General features: G+C 54.0%; 1 protein-coding gene across 1 annotated transcript; it reads left to right on the top strand.

Annotated features, from left to right (window-relative positions):
* Positions 1-227: 227 nt before the first annotated feature.
* On the top strand, positions 228-18739 carry TCP11 (t-complex 11; the record flags this gene model as incomplete). Its single annotated transcript, XM_080710405.1, has 12 exons — positions 228-421; positions 1743-2324; positions 4540-4612; positions 12392-12573; positions 12646-12790; positions 14538-14758; positions 15263-15399; positions 16530-16747; positions 16818-16999; positions 17585-17748; positions 18352-18554; positions 18635-18739. The coding sequence occupies 12 exons, from the start codon at positions 228-230 to the stop codon at positions 18737-18739; spliced, it is 2406 nt and encodes an 801-aa protein (XP_080566531.1).
* Between the last annotated feature and the right edge of the window lie 1609 nt (positions 18740-20348).

The following is a 20348-nucleotide window of genomic DNA, read 5'->3' as shown; positions in this document are numbered from 1 at the left end:
AAACTCCTCTGACCCCCGGTGCTCACTCACGACACGCCCCCGTGACGGCCTCCTCGCCCGCTGCGCACAGCTTGCAATGCCAAAGCGCCCAGCCAACCTTTAAACCTAATCAGCCATTAACCGAGGCCCCGCAGGAAGGCGGGCGCATCGCTCACGTCACCTGTCCGACCCCACGCCTGCCTCCTGCCTGATTGCTTCTGATAACTGTTAGTGATAAAGACCGTGAAATGCCGGGCCTCGTCGGACGCTGGGAAAACTCTCGTGTTCAGCTTCTCTGTGTCCCCCTCTTCCCCCTCTGCCTGTGGTCTCCCACGACCGCCGGTGCTTCTGTACCCCGGAGCTGCCCAGAGAACTCGGACCCTCTGAGGCCGCTGCAGCCGGGGTGCGGTGACACGTGCGGGGGACCCCGGCCACCAGGAAGGTGGGGGCAGCAGGGAGACCTTATCTCAAAATAAAGCAGTACAAGGGGCTGGGGATGTGGGTCCAACTCCCAGTATTGCCAAAACAAACAAAAAGGACTTCATGGGTATAATGAATCACTAGGGGGGTCTCAGGCATCCGCAGAGATTTATAGCAACGCCATCTTTGTGGCATAAATGCATTGGTATTATTCTGTAGACGTCCTCCCAGACATTAAAATGCCCAAGCAGAATTCTCCACATATTTTGGAGGTTGCTGGATATTGAACCCATGGGTGTTCTACCTCCAAGCTACATGCCCAGAACTTTTTGACACAGGATCTAGTTAGGTGCCGAGGCTGCCCTGGAACCTGTGATTCTCCCGTCTCAGGCTCAAAAGTACCGAGAGGGCCTAAGTTGCTGAGGCTGGCCATGAACCTGCGCTCCTCCTGTCTCGGCCTCCCAGGTGCTGGGACTGCAGACGTGTGGCACTGAGCTCAGCTCCTCCTCACTGTCTTTGTGACAGTCTCCCTAAGTTGCCCGGGCTGCCTTCAAACTTGAGATGGTCCTGCCTCACCTCCTAGGTGGGATTAGAGATATGCACCCGTGCTGGGTGTGTTCACTCATTCTTTAAAAACGTTTGTGGTAGAGGCCAGTGCGGTGGCCGTGCTAACAGGTAAGCTGTTGAGGGCCTCCTTAAGCTGCTGAGGCTGTCCTCAACCTGAATCTCCTGTCTCAGCCTCTCAAGTGCTGAGATCGCAAGCCTGCGGAGCACAGGCTTGGCTTTACAAGCAGCTGCGTGTAGTAAGAAATGAAGTTAGAGTAATGGAGGGGTGAAGGGCGTGGGTGGCAGCTCCCTCTGCCAGCGCAGGGCTGGGCTCACCCCAAAGTCCTCCCATCACTCCTGAGGCAACTAGGAGACTCATAATAAAGAAAGGGCAGAGACTCAGAGCCACCGAGCAAGAGGGGCATCGCAGGTGAGGCCGGGACTAGGAGTCCAGCTGGAAGGTCCCGAATACGTCAACCTGCCTTGTATTTATTTTAATATATAAATATTCTTAAGCCCGGCGTGGTGGCCCACGCTTGTAATCCCAGTATTTGAGAGGCCAAAACAGGAGGATCGCAGGTTCGACGCCTGCCTCGGCAATTTAGTGAGGTCTTCCACGATTTACTGTGACCTTGTTTTGAAGTAAAAAAAAAAATAAAACAGGGCTGGGGGGTGTAGCTCACAGGTACGAGGCCCCTGGGTTTAATTCCCAGCACCACGAGAAAAAAACAAGGAAAGAAAGAAAGAAAAAGGGAAGTAAGTCCTTACCCTCAGAGGCTCTGGCGCTCCCCTTCGAGGGCGCTGGGCGGGCAACGGGCCTGCAGCCGGCGGCCTGGCCAGCTTCGAGAGGGCGAGGCTGCTGGCGCCGCGGCTGCAGCTCGAGCCGGCACGTGGCCCGCGCCGCCCGCCCTCGCCACGCCCCCGCCCCGTCGCCACGCCCCCGACCCGTCGCCACGCCCTCGCCCCGTCGCCACGCCCTCGCCCCGTCGCCACGCCCTCGCCCCGTCGCCACGCCCTCGCCCCGTCGCCACGCCCTCGCCCCGCCCTTGTCACGCCCCGTCACGCCCTCGCCCCGTCGCCACGCCCACCGTCGCCACGCCCCGTCGCCCGGGAGACGGCGGTTTGTTCCGCCCGGGCCGTACCATCGCGCGCGCGGCGGCGGGGGTGCGCGCCCGCTCGGCCCGGCCTCCGCGCCGCCGCCCGCGCTCCCGCCGCCCGGGCTCCCCCGCGCGCCCGCGGTGGCACGGTCCGGCCCGCGAGGCGGGCGGCGGCGGGCGGCGACGCCAGAGTGGGCGGCAGAGCGGCGGGGCGCAGGTGAGGGCGGGTGGGCGCGTCTCCCCAGCCCGGGGCGCCCCGAGCGGCCCCCCGCCGGCCCCCGCGTACGGCCGGCCCACCCGCGCGCGTCGCTCATTTTTTAATTTTTGGTGTTGCTGGGTATCGAACCCGGGCGCGTTCCACCTCCGAGCTACACCCTCAGCCCTGTTTTCTTTATTTTATTTTATGTTTTTCTGTACTGGGGTGGAACCCAGGCGTAGCCCACCGTCGAGTGACAGTTCAGCCCTGTTTTTTAAAATCTTTCTTTGGACACAGTCTCCGTAAGTCTCCGAGGGCCTCACAAGCAGCTGAGGCTGGCTGCGAACCCGCGGGCCTCCCGTCTCAGCCTCCCCAGCGCGGGGATGACAGGTGTGCGGCACCAAGCTTTTTCGGTTTTGAAACCAGGATTCGGTGGCTTGCCGAAGCCGGCCTCGAACCCGCGTCCGGCTGGCCCCGCCTCCCAGGCGCTGGGGTCGCGGGCCTGCGCCGGCCCCAGGCTCCCCGGGCGCCGGCGTCTCCCGGTCCTGGCCTAGTTAGAGTCGTCCCGCCTGTGGCCACATGGGGTCGCTGCTGGAAAACAAAATGGCACCGAGAGCGCATTTTGCCGCCTCAGCCCAGAGGAACTTGACGTGGGGTCAAAGGTTTTTTTTTTTTATAAACATAGTATAGTTCTTTGGTAGCCATTTAAGTGAATTCATAGGTAGGATAACGACATAAATAACCAAGTTCCTATGTTTATTTTTCAATTTATTTATTTTGAATAACCAAGTTTATTTTTAAGTTTATTTTGGTACTGGAGGTTGGACCCCAGGGCGTTCTCTCTCTGAGCTACACACCCAACTCTTTTTTAAAAATCTTTATTTTGAAGCAGGGTCTCACTGAGGTGCAGAGGGCCTGAATTGCGGAGGCTGACCACGAATCTGGGATGATGTGAACCTCCTGTCTCAGCCTCCCAGGTACTGGTCACAGGTGGCCATGTGCCCCGCTCTGCTCACCTTTGTGTTTACCTAAGCAAGGACTCAGTGGATTTTTATAAAAGTCTACAATCACCTTCTCCCCTTACCTTTTTACTTTGAAATATTTCAAATTTACCCGGGCGTGGTGGCGCACGCTTGTAATCCCCGCGCTTGGGAGGCAGAGACAGGAGGATCGCGCAGGTTCAAAGCCAGCCTCAGCTACTTAGCGCCACCACGTCTGGCTATAAATTTTACCTATTAAAGTCTTTAGCCAGCCATTTGCAAGCACTGTAATTCTAGTGCCTGGGAGGCTGAGATAGGATTGCAGGTTTGCAGCCAGCCTCAGCAACTTAGTGAGACCCTACTTCAAAATTAAAACTGCCGGTCGTGGTGGCACATGCTTTATATCCCCGCGCTTGGTAGGTGGAGACAGGATGGCGCAGGTTCAAAGCCAGCCGCGCTGGCGTAAGAGACCCTGTTTCCAAAAATAAAAAGGTATAAAATAGGTCAGGGAGTGTAGCCCAGAGGTAGAAGGGTTTCCAGGAACCCCAGTACCACCAAAAAATTAAAAAATTAAAAAAAAAATTCTGCTCAGAGGCAGAATGTCCCTGGGTCCCTGGGTTCAATCCCCAGTACCACAAAATAAAAATATATATATATTATTAGGCCGGGCATGGTGGTGCACGCTTGTAATCCCCACGCTTGGAAGGCGGAGACAGGATCGCGCAGGTTTGAAGCCAGTCGCACTGGCTTAAGAGACCCTGTTTCCAAATTAAAATATAAAATAGGTCTGGGAGTATAGCCCAGAGGTAGAAGGGTTTTCAGGAACCCCAGTACTACAAATATATATATATATATATATATATATATATATATATATATTATATAATATATAATTATATACTATATATATAATTATTAGCTGGGCGTGGTAGCGCACGCTTGTAATCCCAGCATTCGGGAGGCTGAGACCGGATGATTGCGGTTCACGGCCAGCATCAGCTACTTAGTGAGACCCTGTTTCCAAATAAGGAATAAAATATAGGGCAGGGGGGTGTGTAGCTCTGAGATCGAATGCCCCTGGATTCAATCTCCAGACCCACAAAATATATATATTATAGGAAAGCATTAAAGAAGAACAATAATACAGTGACTCCCCACTTCTCATCCATCACCCAGTGTCACCATCACCAACGAGGGCCAGTCCGGGGTCACCTCTCTCCTCTCCAGATCTCCAAGCCAGCTCATTTCCTGTGAGCAAATATGAAGCTTCCCCGAGAGCGGGCAGAGAGGGAGCCGCCAGCTGCCGCTGGTTCTGTCCTAGGCAGGCCCGTGCCATCCACTCGGGAAGCCAAGCCGGCTGCGAGCGAGCCCCTGCCGTGTCTGAGGTGGGGCTGGTAACAGGATGGAGCCCAGAGGTGTCCCCTGCAAGCTAAGCCCCAGCCTTTCTGAGTTGGAAACGGCCTGGCTAAGCTGCTGCAGCTCTCAAGCTGCGAGGCTGGCCTGCGACCTGACATCTTCCCACATTCTGGAACTGCAGGCAGACTGCCAGTATTCAGTAACATCTAAATGTCTGTAAGAACTTAGCTTTCATTAGTCACAGGCGGGAAGAGGAGATTGAATTCTTTTTTGGGACTAGGATTAACCGCAGGGGTATTCTACCTTTGCGCTAGATCCCCAGCCCTATTTTATGTTTTATTTGGTACTGAGGATTGAACCCAGGGGCATTCTACCTCCGAGGTACACCCCCAGCCCTTTTTGTTTTGTAGTACTGGGGGCTGAAGCCAGGGGCATTCCACCTCTAAGCTATGCCCTCACCCCTGTCTTTCATTATTTTGAAACAGGTTCTTACCAAGTTGTGGAGGGCCTAAGTAGCTGAGGCTGGCCGTGAACCTGCAGTCCTCCTATCTCAGCCTCCCAAGTATTGGGATTACAAGCGTGCACTACCATGCCCGGCTTATTTTGTGTTTTGAAGTAGGGTCACGCTAGGTTGCTGAGCTCGCTAGGTTGCGTCGGCTGTCCTTGAACCTGCGATCCTCCTGTCTCCGCCTCCTAAGTATGGTGAGAACAAGCACACGCCACCACACCACACTGGAAATGGATTCTTAATGCTCTTAGATGTTTATTCTTACAAGTCACAGGTTGTTTCTGTGCAGCTGTGACAGTGATTGGGGGGGCAGTTTTAGGTGGACCCTGCCTACCCCCTTTATTTAACTTTATACTGAGAAAAAGTCCAAGTTCCCTGGGCTAGCCTTGAGCTTGCCATCCTCCTGCTTCAGCGCCTGGAGTGCGATTTTATGTTTTAACAGGAAACTTTGTGATCACTCATTCATGTTTCTTATAAACCCGCTTCTTTGTTCTTCGTTTCCCCCTTCACTGGACGACTCTGAGCGTTCCCGGCACCGTTGGCGGCAGAGCTCAGAAACCGTGAACGACTAGGGTTGAGTGAGCGTCAGGTCTGAGTGAGAAGGGAATCCAGGCTCGTGTGGGTTCGCTGTTGCCCACCACAAGCACTTCTGATTCTAGGTCTGATGGAGACGGGGAAAGGAGCTTCCAAGCCGAAGAAGGAGCCTGGGATGCGCCATGACTTCCACTCGGAGGAGACTCTCCCTCGAAGAAGGTCCGGGCACTTCTGCTGCCTCCACTGGCCTCCCGGCTTCCCGCCAGGCCTGAAGTGCCCCCCCTTGGTGCTGGGGATTGAACCCAGGGTATTTGACCTTCGAGCTACACCCCTGCCCTATGATTTTTATTTTGAAACAGTCTCACCAGGTTGATGAGAGCCTCACTACTTGCTGAGGCCATCCTCCAACCTGCGATCCTCCAGTCTCAGCCTCCCAAATGCTGGGATTACAGGCGTGCCCACCACACTGGCTGGTTTTGGGCTTTGGAGCAGTGTGGGTTTCAGACAGCTCCATCTCAGAGGCACAGGGAAGAAGATGCCTGAGGTGTGTCCAGAGAAAGATTAAAGTGGAGAGCAAGATAGCATGAAAACTCAGCAGTTGCCGGGGGTGGGGGGGTGGGCACGCTTGTAATCCCCGCTCTTGGGAGGCAGAGACAGGAGGATCGCGCAGGTTCAAAGCCAGCCTTTCTGGCTTAAGAGACCCTGTTTCCAAATAAAAATATAAAATAGGTCTGGGAATATAGCCTGGAGGTAGAAGGGTTTCCAGGAACTCCAGGACCACCAAAACCAAAAACAAACAAAAAACCCTCAGCAGTTTATCATGAGACTCTGCAAGGAGGTGTACAGATAAGCCTGGGAAACCGTCGAGCGTGGGAAGCATCCGGGCTCGGGGCGCACTTGGCATCCTAAGACCTGGGAGGCCGGGGTGGGAGGATCGCGGGCTTGAGGCCAGCCTCAGCGAGTAGTGAAACTCATCAGCGGAGCAAGACCCTGTTTCAAAATAAAAATAAGCCAGGTGGGTGGCGCGCTTGGCATCCCAGGACCTGAGAGCTGAGACAGGAGGATCGCGGTTCGCGGCCAGCCTCAGCTACTTAGTGAGGCCCTCCACAACATAGACCCTATTTCAAAATAAAGATTAAAATAGGGCTGGGATGTAGCTCACAGGTAGAATGCCCTGGGTTCCACACTAGTACCCGAACAAAAAAAGTACTTGGCTGGCACCCTGACTGATAAGGGGCCTCCACCCACTTACTATCTGTTACTTGCTCTTTTTTTTTTTTTTTTTTTTTTTATTCTTCATTTTGAAGCCGGGTCTCACTGAGTTGCAGAGGGCCTCACTAAGTAGCTGAGGCTGGCCGCGAACCGCGATCCTCCGGTCTCAGCCTCTGAGTGCTGGGATGCCAAGCGTGCCCACCGCGCCCTTCTTTGTTACTTGCTCTTTCAGAAAAGGGAGCAGATTTCCAGCTAAGAGGAGAATTAGACGGTGTTTTTCCTGTGTCAGATTTAGAGCTGCTTGGAAATGTCTTAATTTCCTTTTTGGTCATCCTGGCATTGAAGGGGTGCTCTACCCCTGAGCTGCACCCCAGCCCTGTTTTTATTTGGTACTTTCTTTTTTTTTTTTTTTTTTTTTTTTTTTTTTTTAATTTTATTTTATTGGTGCACTGTATTCATACATCATAGTGGGATACAAACTTTTGTAGACATACATGCACACATCGCCCAGTCAGCCCCCACCCGATCCCCATTCTCTCCCCATCCCTCCCTCCCATGCTTGGCTTAGTGGTTGCCATCTAGTATTATAGCAATTTATCCAAAATTAAAAATGATAATCTCACATAACAGTTTCATTTGTCTGATACCAAGCTTTTGATGACTTAAAGATAACATTTCAATATTTCTTTTTGCTTTCTTTCTTACCAGAGAATATTTTTTTCTTTTTTTTTTAGGTGAAACTATCATATATTTATTTTTCAGATAAAAAATCTATCCTGATATGGAATATGGACTCTAGATACCCAAAACAATCTCGAAGCAAAAACAAAGCTAGAAGATGTATATTTTCTGATTTCAAACCATATAAAGCTACAATAATTGAAACAGTGTAGTACTGTTCTAAAGGCAGATATATAGACCATTGGAGTTAAATACAAGCCTAGAGCTAACTTCTTCCCTATATTGTCAAGTTATTTTTGACAAGGTTTCCACGAACATTTGGTGGTGGAAATAATAATCTTTTAACTAAATATTGTTGAAAAATAATAATTACATGGAAAAGAATAAAATTGGACCCTTACCTAATCCCACATACAAGTATTAACTCAAACTAGATAAAAGACCTAAATATAAATCTTAAGACTATAAACTTTTAGGAGAAAATCTGGGTCATAAAACCTCGCAACATTGAAATTGGCAGTGATTTCTTGGATATGATTTCAATGGCACAGGCAACAGAAGAATATACAAACTCCCTAAAAAATAAAAGAAAATATTGTATATCCAAAGACAATGTAAACAGAGTTAAAAGTTACTAATAGAATGGGATAAAATATTTCCAAATGCTATATCTGAAGGTATATTAATATTCCAACTAGAAATCCTAAAAATTAACAACAATAAAGGCAAACAATACCATTTAGAGATAGGTAAAAGACTAACATAAATAATGAATCTCCACAGATAACCAATCTTAGTTGTCTGTTGGATGGAAACTCTTGTTTCTCTGGTTCTGGTGAGTGTTACCTATTTCTTCTTTGTAGTTAATCTCTTTGAGTATTTTCTCTAGCGCTGGTTTTGAAGACATAAATTCCTTCAGTTTCTGTTTGTCATGGAAGCTTCTTATTTCTCCATCTAATTTGATAGAAAGTTTTGCTGGATAGGAAATTTTTGGCTGGAAGTTGTTTTCTTTCAGAGTTTGGAATATGTTACTCCAAGCCCTTCTGGCTCTCATGACTTGGTTTGGGAAGTCTGGAGTGATTCTAATTGGTTTGCCTCTGAATGTCACTTGGCCCTTTGTTTTTGTTGCCTTTAAGATTCTCTGCTTGGCTTCCACATTGGTCATTTTGACAATTATATGGCGTGGGGATCCTCTTCTCGGATCCTGTCTAAAGGGAGTTCTATAAGTTTCCTGGATCTGTGTATCAACCTCTTGCTCTATATTTGGAAAATTTTCTGCTATTACTTCCTTGAAGAGATTGTTGATCCCTTTGGTATCACTTTCTTTTCCCTCCTCTATTCCAATTATTCTTAGGTTAGCTCTCTTAAGATGGGCCCATATTTCTTCAATGTCAGATTCCTGCTGTTGGATATCTTTTTCTAGATTAGAAACTATGCATTCATTTTTGGATTGCTCATCTTCTAAGAGCGAGATTCTGTTCTCCATGTGGTCTAATCGGTTGTTTGTGCTTTGAATTGAGGCCTTTACTTCATTAATTGCATCCTTTATCTCTTTTTGGCTCTCTCTGAGTTCTTTTCGAAGCACCTCTATTATTTCTACAGTTATTTTCCTGATTTGATCTTCTAGAAATCTCTGATTTTCTGTTTTATCAGGTTCTGATGTTGTGGGGTTGTGCACATTCATTACTTCAGTGTTATTCCTCTTTCCCATGATTTCGGAGGTTTGTGCCTTCTCTGGGTTCTTCCCTTGGGTCACTATGGCTTCACTTAAGGTGCTCTGGATCTCGAGTCTGTATTATCTCAGACCCTACTACTCCTTTACTGGGTTGTATCACAGAGTCTCCGACCCAGGGAGTCGATAGAGGCTGCTTTAAACTATGGGGGGTGCCAGGTTGCACGCTCTCCTATGGTGTGATATCTCTGCCACCACCACTCCCTCACTGGGTCAAGTCCCAGGAGGCACAATACTGGGATTTCTCCTCTGTGGCCCGCAATTTGACTCACTGTTCTTGAGTACGTAGATGTAGCTGTACTGGACTCGGTGAATTCACTGCTGCTGCCGCCGCCGGTGGCAATATGGCGCCTCTGCCACGCCCTCGGCCATGAGGCTGGCGTATTTTTTCTTCTCTGGTTTTGATTTCCACTCTGAATCCCTGCAGCGTGTGCTGAGCTCAGCCACTGGGAGCTTTAAATGCTGTCTGCGCCGAAAGATCCCGCCTGGCTGTTCCGCATCGGCTCACCTCGGCTTGCTGTAGCCGTCCGCTGAGTTCGCCGCTGCCGCCGGCAGTATGGCACTGCTGCCGCGTCCTCGGGCGCGTGTGTCTCCTCTGTGGCCCTGAGCTCTGTTCTCAGTCCGCTTTCTCTCTGGAGCCTGGTGGTTTTTTTGTTTTTCTGGTGATGGTGTTTTCTGGCTATGAAAGGCGCTCTTTTTGTGGTAATGGAGATTGGTTGTTAGCGGGACTCTTAAGCCCCGCTTTTCTCGGTCGCCATCTTCCCGGAAGTCCTCTGGTACTTTCTAACAGGGCCTCACTAAGTTGTTGAGGCTGGTCCTCCTGTCCCAGCCTCCCAAGCACGCACCTGGCTTGTTTGAAGTTTTAATAAGTCAGTTTCTTCCTGAGTATTGGGCTCCATTGCCCCTTAGAGGAAAAGGAAAAAATGGATCATTCTCTGACCCAAAGTGCGCATGCAAGCAAAACTAACAACGCCTTTTTGACTTTAACCAAGGTCTTCAGAAGAAGCCACAAAAGAGGCGGCCCCCCTAAGACTGGGCACGCACGCGGGGACGGGCCCAGGGCGCAGCTTTGGGGTCCTAGCCTCGGGGTTGCGACCGTCACACTTAGGCCTCCTTTACATGGGAAAGTAAGAAGACATATGGGGGTGCGGGGGGTGCTCATAGGTGGGAAAAGAACCGCTAACAACTGGGGACCGCAGTAGCAGAGTTATACACAGTCAGAATAAGTCATTTAAGCCACTTTGTGTACGTGTTTCTCTCCTAAGCTCAAGGGATTATTTATGAGACATAGAGTTCAGTTTAGAAGTCAGCAAACCAGGGTCCCAGAGATCCCGAGGTCTTCTGGCTCAGCTTGGCTTGGTTTTAAATCCGATTTCTGCGCGTCTCTTAATTTGCATTTCCAGAGTACCAAAAAGACGGGATTGTTAAAGGGAGCGCTCTAAAGAATATTTTTGTGTGTGTGTGTGGGACTGGAGGTGGAACCCAAGAGCTTTTAACATGTGAGCTGTATCTCCAGTCTTTTTTATTTTTTATTTTGAAACAGGGTTTCAGTAAGTTACCGCACGCTGGCCTCAAACCTGTGATCCTCCTATCTCAGCCTCCCAATGACTAGGATTACTCTCTGCTCAGCTTCTAAAATACGGCTGCTTCATTCCAGAAGCAGCTCAGCCCTACACAGGAATTTAACACGTGGTCCCTCCTGTTCACCTAAACTTAGAAAGGGGGAGGACAGAGACGCTCCTCACCCCCCAGCCAGGCCCGCGCACACCCAGAGACCGTGTTGAATTGCCCTCCCTCGCATGGCCCGGGAACCCACCTGCTCACTCTGAAACAAGGAAAATCCTTTGTTATTCGACCGACTGCCAAAATTGTAGGGAAATTCCAACGCTTCCTCTCAAGGAGTGATAATTGAGTCTGCTAGATAAATGACTCTAGATTGATTGACAGGAGAAAAGGCATACAGACTTCTTTAGACATGAGTCACACGAAACCCCAGAAAGGGCCAGGTGGTTGGAGCCCGAGTATCTCTTCACAGGGAGGAGGGAGCGAGGGTGCTCGCAGACTTAGGAACAGGGAATGAATCTTAGGGAGACGAATAGCCCAAAGGGCAGGCAGCGAGCCGGCCGGGCGCTGGCCCGCGGTCCCGCGGCTGGGAGGCTGAGGCAGGGCGGTCATAGGCTTGAGGGCAGCCTCAGCAGTTTAGCCAGACAGACCCTCAGCAACTCAGCAAGACCCCGCTTCAAAATAAAAAGCCAGAGCCAGGCGTGGTGGGCACGCTTGTAATTCCAGCAATGGGGAGGCTGAGTCAGGAGGATCGCGGTTCATGGACAGCTTCAGCTATGTAGTGAGGCCCTCTGCAACTCAGTGAGACCCTGTTTCAAAATAATGAATAAAAAGAGCTGGGGGTGTAGCTCGGAGATAGAATGCCTCTGGGTTCCATCCCCAGTACTGCAAAATGAATAAATAAATAAATAAATAAATAGCTGGGTGTGGTGGCACATGCTTGTAATCCCAGTACTTGGGAGGCTGAGAGGGGAGGATCGCAGGTTGGAGGACGGCCTCAGCAGGTAGTGAGACTCTCACCAGTCTAGTGATACCCTGTCTCCAGATAAAAGAATAAAATAGGGCTAGGGCTGGAGGTGTATCTCAGAGGTAGAATGTCCCTGGGTTCTATCCCAAGTACCTCCCCCAAAAGGCTGGGGGGCAGTTTAGAGGTACTTGGGAGGCTGAGTCAGGATTTCATATTTGAAGCCATCCTCGGCAACTTAGGCTCTCGGCAGATCATCAAGACCTGTGTTGACAGTTTCCTGTGTTGCTTTTAGGTCTGCGAACCATTTCGCTAGCCTTTATGAAGGGCGTAAAAATCTGTTTAGATTGTTTGCATGTGGGTGACTACTTGTTCCAACACCATTTGCTGAAAAGATTCTCCTTTCTAGGTCGAATTGCCTTTGCATCTCGTATTTTTTTTTAAGGTGGAGGGAAAGGCAAAGACAAGACGGATCTTTCTGGCTCCGTGACGGGAGCCGGCTGTGCTGCGGTCTGAGCTGGAAGAGGGGCGGCTCCGGAGGGCGGGCGGCGAGCTCGCTTCAGTGTGTGATTTGGAAATGCCTGTGACATCGGCGTTATTAAAGCCCTTTCCCTGGGTTCTAGTACAGGAACACCAAGGATGGTTTAGTTCCGCGCCTAACTAGCCAGTCCCGGGCTCGCAGGTCGCGCCCGAGCGCAGGCCTCTGGGCCCGCTTCTCCTGCCTGCCGCGGGCGGGCGCTGCTCTGCGGCCCGGAGGAGGAGCGCTGCCCAGCTCGCTCCTGCCCGATGCCCTCGACCTAGTCCCGTCAGTGTAATCCTCTTTTTCCGTCTCATGTGCTGCCTGGGACTGAGGATTGTGGCCCCTGACGGTGGGCAGGAAGCGTAATCTGCTCTTGCCCTCTTCCAGTGCGGAAGGCAAGGTCAAGGAGACCAACGACTTCTGGGACCATCTCAAGGAGCAGCTGTGCAGGACTCCTCCCGACTTCAGCGGTGCTCTTGAACTTGTGAAGGAGATCAGAGAGGTGAGCGGCCTCCATCGGTAGACGTGCGGGGTCCGGGGCACCCCAGCTGGAGGAGCGTCACCAGCTAGCCAGTCGCCCCGACCCTGGTCCGTCATCACAGAAGTCACGTTGTCATTTGGAAAGGTTCAATATAAAACTCACTCTAAGAGGAGAGTGGATAAACGAGGGCTTGGCTAATAAGTAAAAGAGGACTTTCTTTGGTAATGGGGGGATTGGACTCAGGAGCATTCTACAGCCCCACTCCTATTTTTTTAAAATCAAGGGTCTAAGTTGCAGAGGCTGCCCTCAAACCTGCAATTCTCCCCTCTCAGCCTCCCAAGGGCTGGGATCAGAGGCGTGTGCCATCACCTCCGGCTCAAAGAGCACTTTAATGCTGGGGGAAGTGGCTCGACTTGGTGGCTGCTGGCCACTGTCCACAGCAGAGGCTGAGCCCTGGAGAATCCACTGACTCCCTGGGAGCGGGTCTGGGGGAGCCAGGCGTGCGCGGGGACCTAGCAGATGGCGTGCTGGCACCGGGAGGAAGCTCCTGTGTCTTGCAGTGCCTTTCACACGTGCAGACACATCTTAGGAGACTTAGTGATTTTACCTTCACATAGTGTTTTCTGAGTGTGGCCGAGACCCACAGCCAGCTTCGTAGTAGAACTCGGCGGAGGTGGCGGCTGCCACTCAGGGCAGCCATTCCTCAGCGCCCTGGATAGCGCTCTCCTGCTGGCCTTGAAGCAGCTTGCTGTGGGCCGCCCGCGGAGGCCACGCGAGGGCTGCGGGTGGTCCTCAGACGGGGAGCATCCAGCCCTAAGCCGAGCCTGGTCCTCAGGCGTGCCGCCCAACCCAGGCATGTGGGAAGCGGCCTCCCTAGGTAAGCTTCCAGATGAGTGCGCCTGGCGAGACCCTGCACGGGCCTGGCGCTGCCGGCCTCCCTGCACAAGCACCAGCGGGAGCAAGTGTGTTTCAGGCTGCTGAGTTTGCTAGGCTGTCCTAAACCTGCAGTCCCTGTCTCACCCTCCCCAGGACTGGGAGCTCTCTTTATTCTTTACGTTTGACGTCTCCCTGGGAAGTCCAGCCTTCCCGCCTCGCCTCCGGCGCTGGCATTCCAGGCGCGCGCCTTTGTGCCAGGCTGTGATGTGCCCCTTTCACACGTTGCAGTGCTCAGGCTGTACGAGTGGGAACAACGGCCAGGGTCCTTGCCCAGAGAGACGGTCCCGTTAGACACTGACCTCCCGCCTCCCTCCGGCCGGCCACACCTGTCCGTCTGTGCTCAGGAGTTTGCTCAGGGGGCCCATCGACGTGGAGTCACGCGGCGTTTGTCTTTGGTGCTGGCCTCATTGCACTTAGCACGCTATTTTCCAGGGTGATTGGTGTTAAAGCATGTATCTGAACTTCATTTCTTTTTGTGGCTAAATAATCCACCATGTGCCTCAGGTTCATGGCCATTCTCGACCACTTAGCAAGACCCTCACCAACTTAGTGAGAGCTATTTCAAAATAAAAAATAAAAGAAGGCTGCTATGTAGCTTGGAGGTAGAACGCCCCAAGTTCAGTCCAGTTCAGTCCGAAGTTAAGTCTCATCTCGGGGCCTGGCTTGAGCTTGACAGCGCCCTCTCCTGCTCGGCATCCGCGCGGAGTTGGCAGCCTCGCGGGCGGCAGAGTCAGGGCTCAGATGTGATGCTGGCCACCTGGCGAGCCTGCTCCCGGCCTGGGCCCTGCGCTCTGGCCTTGAGCGGCAGGCCTCCTCCTCCTCTGTCTCGCAGATCCTGCTGTCACTGCTCCTGCCGCGCCAGAGCCGCCTGAGGAGCGAGGTGGAGGAGACGCTGGACATGGACTCGATCGCGCGGGCAGCGGCAAGCGGAAGCCTGGACGTCCCTCAGCTGTCCAAGTACATCCTCAGCACGATGGCTCTGCTGTGTGCGCCGGCTCGAGATGGAGCAGTGCAGAAACTCGAGAACATCACTGACCCTATCCGGCTGCTGAGGTGCGGACTTGGTCATGGCTGCTGCTCTGAGGCTGTCCGGGAGAGCAGTGCGGGATGCTGGGCCCAGCGGCCGCGGCTCTCCCCGCGCCCACCCGCTGCCCTCCTCTTCTCTGGCCTCACCAGGCCGTTGGGTTATCCTTGGATCCACTAGGCTTCACCGTCTGACGCGCCACCTGTAGTCAGTGCTTGGGAGGCTGAGACAGGAGGATCACGAGTTTGAGGCCAGCCTTGGCAATTTAGTGAGATAATATTTAAAAATAGAAAAGGCTGAGGACGTAGGTCAGAGGTAGAATGCCCCTGGGTTCAATCCCCAGAACCACACAGAAAAAGGGACGCTGGAGGTACAGCTCAGGGTAGAGCTTCCTGGGTTCAATCTCCAGTACAAACAAAATTCAAGGAGAGAGAAGGGAGGGCTAAGTTTTAGGAGCCCTGGCTCTCGAATGCAGTGATGCGCTGGCCTCGCACGGCCCCTCACTGCGTTTCCTTCCTATGGCCTCGTGGCAGGGGGATCTTCCAGGTGCTGGGCCTGATGAAAATGGACATGGTCGCCTACACCATCCAGAGCCTCCAGCCCCACCCGCGGGAGCATTCCGTCCAGTACGAGCGGGCGCGGTTCCAGGAGCGCCTCCGGGACCAGCCCAGTATGTGCGGCGGGCGGGGTGGGGCCTTGCGGCTGCCTGCTTTGCTTTGCTTTCTTTTCTCTTTTTTTCTTTTTTGTGGCACTGGGGATTGGACGCAGAGGCATTCTACCTCTTGAGCTAAACCCCCAGCTCAGTTTTATTTCTTATTTGGAAATGGTCTAAGTTGTGGAGGGCCTTGCTAAGCCTCGAGGCCTCAGCCTCCAGGGTACTGGGGTTACAAGCGTGCCGCCACGCCCGGCATGCTTTTATTCTTTTTTGTGGTACTGGGAATTGAACCCCAGGGGCATTCTACCTCTGAGCAATAACCCCACCCCTGTTTTTTTCTTTATTTTTAAATTTTATTTAATTTTTCAGTACTGGGGATGGAACCTCAGGGGCACTGTACCTCCGAGCTATATCCCCAGCCCTTTTTTTATTTTGAAACGGTATCACCGAGTTGCAAAGGGCCTAAGTAGCTGAGGCTGTCTTGTGAGCTGTGATCTTCCTGTCTCAGCCTCCCGAATGCTGGGATTACAAGCGTGCGCCACCACGCCCGGCTTATTCTTAATTTTGAAACAGGGTCTCTCAAGGTTGATGAGTCTCACTAGTTGCTGAGGCTGTCCTTGAACATAGGATCCTCCTGTCTCAGCCTCCCAAGTCTTGGGGTTACAGGGGAGTACCACCTTGCCTGGCTCTTGCATCTGGTTTCTATGACAATAGCCTGCCTCTTTTTTCTTTTTTTTGCGGGTCTGGGGATGGAACCCAGGGGCATTCGACCTCCGAGCTATACCCCCTGCCCTATTTTTTATTCTTTATTTTTAAATAGGGTCTAGCTAAGTTGCGGAGGGCCTCACTAAGTAGCTGAGGCTGTCTGCGAACTGCTATCCTCCGGTCTCAGCACACACACACACACACACACACACACACACACACACACACACCCCACCCTGAATGGTGGGATTACAGGTACCCGCCACCACGCCTGGCTCACTCTGCCTCATTTTAGGAACAGAAAGTTTCTTCCTCGGACCCGGGGAGGGAGAATGAACATTTAAGTAAAATAGAGAATCCCCCGAAGCATGCCTAAAGAGCCCGTGGCCTCGGCCCAGAGCCCAGAGCTAAGGGTGCCTGCACACCTGCTTCCGTGCTAGGTCTCCTGGATCTCACCACCAAGTGGCTGACCCAGGCCGCGGCAGACCTCAGCGCTCCGCCTCCAGCCAGCCCCAGCACCCCCGACTCCAGCGGGGCCGGGCCCGCTCCCGACGAGGCAGCAGCCGGCAGCCCGGAGTCCCCGAGCCCTGCCATGGTGCTGTCTCAGGGCTTCCTGAACCTCCTCCTCTGGGACCCCAAGAACGAAGAGTTCCCAGAGGTAGGCGCTTGGGCGGTGGCGGCTCGCGCGGCTTCCCTCGTGCGTCTCCTGACCGCTGCTCTCCGTCCAGAGCCTGCAGGCCGAGAGGCCGCGGCTGCTGGAGCTGGGGGCGCAGCTGCGCCGGCTCACCGCGCTGGCCTCCGTGCTCTTGGTGGCGAGCAGCTTCTCGGGCAGTGTCTTGTTCGGCTCGCCCCAGTTTGTGGACAAGCTAAAGCGTATTACCAAGTCCCTGATGGAGGACATCGACGCCAGGTGGGCTGCGCGGCGCGCTCGGCTGCGCGGGCGGGTGATGGGCCCGGGCTTACCGTCCACGGCACCTCCGAGGGCCGTCTGCAGCCACACGTGACCTGAGGCTGTGACAAGGGACACTCCCTCCAAAACGGTCTGGTGGAGGGTGGCGCGCTGCGGGGGCGTCTGCGACGTGGGCACGGCATTTTGCTTACCCAGAAATCCTGCACGCTGCTGAGTGCAGGCCCTCCAGGGTTAGGGAGGAGGAGTCCGGTGGCCGGGTTGGGGCAGGGACATAACCTGGTGGTAGCTGGTCATCATGTCCAGGACCCCGGCCTGTCCCCAGCACCACAGAAGAGAGAGTCGGGTTCAGTCGTGAGTGATGAGGTAGGACAGATGACTAGAAAGTGTCCAGGCACATCTTTTAAACTGTGGATAGAAAAACGAAGGGCAGGGACTGAAGAGCGCTAAGTCTGTCAGAGTTGGGTTCGTCGTCGATCATCTTCACTAAGGAGCAGGGCGGGCACCCGGGGCCCTGGCCTCCCGGAGCCCCCGGGTTGGCTCTGCTGGGCTCGCCTCTGGTGCCGATTCTTCTCTTCCGTGGCCTAGGCCTGAGGAGGTCCTGCTGACTGTGAGTGAACGCGTATCTCAGGAGATTCACCAGAGCCTCAAGAACATGGGCCTCCCCTCTCTGAGCAGCGACAGCGCGGCGTCTCTGCTGGGACAGCTTCGGAGCATCGCCCAGAAGGAGAACTGTGTCCGCAGCGTCATCGGTGAGCGCGGTGGGCGGGCCGGGCCCGGCTGCTGGTGGTTACTTCAGTTAGGGCCTGGCCACCACGCAAGTCAGTGTTTTTCTGGTCCAGAGAGATATCCCTTTCAGTTCAAGGACTGGTTCTCAGGGAGAGATGCAAAGAGGGAATTCACGATGTCCAGGCGTAGGATCCCGCCAGCCAGCTGGTTAGGTCGCCTGGCCTCCCGGCCATTCAGTGCCGTCCAAGACACTGGACACCCGACACCTGCCGGCCAGAAGTCCCCACGCTGTGGCGTGAGGCCGTGAGGGCCGGCTGGCTCCTCACCTCAGCTCTGGGGATCAGTGTAAGGGCCTCTCGTATGGCAGCAGAGCCTGGTAGGACACGGATGGCGGCTCCGCAGCCGTTCTGAGCACTCGGAAACCTAAGGACCCACTAGGCTGGGGTCTTTTCCTCTTAATCTTTGTCTTTGAGAAAGTGAGTCTCCTTCCTCGAGGAACAGGTGTCCCGGATCCCTCGTGGGTGGGGCAGGTGTGCCTCAGGCAGCCTCGAGGGTGGGCAGGGCGCAGTGCCATTTCCCTGGGGGGCAGGGTGCAGCGCCTTCTCCCTCACAGTCTCTGCTCGCAGATCAGCGGATCCACTTGTTCCTCAAATGCTGCCTGGTTCTCGGTGTGCAGCGATCGCTGCTGGACCTTCCTGGAGGCCTCACTCTCATCGAGGCGGAGCTGGCAGAACTGGGCCAAAAGTTCGTCAGTCTGACGCACCACAACCAGCAGGTGTTCGGCCCCTACTACACAGAGATCCTGAAGTCCCTCACGGCCCCGGCCCAGGCGCCGGGAGCAGAAGCGGAGCCTCTGTAACAACGCGCGGGCCTGGCCCGGCGCCCGAGGGACGCGCCCTGCACCCCCAGGCAGCACACCAGGGCCGTGGGGAGCGGCACGGGAACACCAGCTGGCCCAACCCACTCGCTAATAAACTAGAGAACAGCAAGGAGACCTCGCTCTTCCTGGGCTAGCAGCCCGTCCGCGCGCCGGCCTGTGTCCTAGGGGAGACATTCCTCTCAGAACTCTTGGAGTTGGCCCCAGGTGAGGATGGGGCTTCTCTGGAGCCCTTGGCTTGGCCAGCTCAGCTGAGAGGACGCCGCTGAGAAGTGGCTGGCCGCCAGGGCGGGTCCCAGGGCCTCGGCCTCCTCCGTGGCGCGGCCCGAAGCCGTCTGTGCGTGGGACGGATGGCGCTGGGTGCGGCTGCTGGCTGAGGACAGGATGCCTTCGGCGTCCATGGGACGCCCGCCCAGGGTTGTCAGAGTGCGGCCGGGCCGACGGGTGGCGGCTGACCCGGCTCGCCGTGGCCTCCTGCCCTCGGCACCCTTTCCTGGTGCCGCAGTGGTGAGCTCCGCCTCCGCCTCGGTCGGGCGGCTGTGGCCACGCACCCATGTCGTCTGTGCTCCTCAAGAGGAAGCAGCGGCCTGCACGGTGGTGCGTGTCTGTGATGCCAGTATCTGGGTGCCTGAGCCAGCATTACAGGTTCAAGGCCAGCCTCAGCCAGGTAGCAAGCGTCTCAGCAATCGAGCGAGACCAGACCCTGCTTCAAAAGAAAGCAGGGCTGTATCTCAGAGGTAGACTGCCCTGTAGCAAAAAAAAAAAAAAAAAAAGGGAAAGCAACAGTAGACAGTAGCACGTGGCACATGTACTGCCAGCAGCTCAGGAAGCTTGAGGCGGCGGAGGCTCACAAATTCAAGCCTGGGCAACTTAGACCTTTTTTTGTTACAGAATTGGGAATTGAACCCAGCTCGGGGCAGTTTACCTCCGAGCTACACCCCAGCCCTATTTTTTTTTTTTCTTTTGGTGGTGGTACTGGGGTTTTTGGAAGCCCTTCTACCTCTGGGCTACACTCCCAGACCTATTTTATTCTTTTTAAAATTTGGAAACAGGGTCTCTTAAGCCAGCAAGGCTGGCTTCGAACCTGCGCAATCCTCCTGTCTCGACCTCCCAAGCGCGGGGATGACAAGCGTGCGCCACCACGCCCGGCTCAAAATAATTTAAAAATAGGGCAGGGCTGGGCCGGGGGTGGTGGCGCACGCTGGTCATCCCCGCGCTTGGGAGGCGGAGACAGGAGGATCGCGCAGGTTCGAAGCCAGCCGCGCTGGCTTAAGAGACCCTGTTTCCAAATAAAAAATATAAAATAGGTCTGGGAGTGTAGCCCGGAGGTAGAAGGGCTTCCAGGAACCCCAGTACCACCAAAAAAAAAAAAAAATTCTTTTGAAACAGGGCCTCACTCAGTTGCACAGGGCGTCACTAAGCAGGCGGGGCTGGCCGTGAAGCTGCTGTCCTCTCTCGGCCTCCTTAGTAGGGTTACCAGCGTGCGCCACCACGCCCGGCTTTCTTAATGATGCATTTTTCTATGCAGGAATGTTTGACTTTTATGTAGTTCAATGTGTTCATCTTAAAAGAACGGATTCAAGCCGGGTGTAGTGGTGCACACGCGGGAGGCTGAGGCGGGAGGCTCACAGGCTCAGCGACCTGGAAAGGCGGTTTCACATCCACAAGGTCAGGCCGGGCTGTAGCTCAGAGCACGTCCCTGGGCTCTGGCCCCAGGGCCGCAAATAGAGGGCTGGGAATGTGGTG

The sequence above is a fragment of the Muscardinus avellanarius genome (genome assembly GCF_963383645.1).
Source record: "Muscardinus avellanarius genome assembly, chromosome: 14".
NCBI lineage: Eukaryota > Metazoa > Chordata > Mammalia > Rodentia > Gliridae > Muscardinus > Muscardinus avellanarius.
This window is presented reverse-complemented; position numbering and strand designations above follow the sequence as displayed.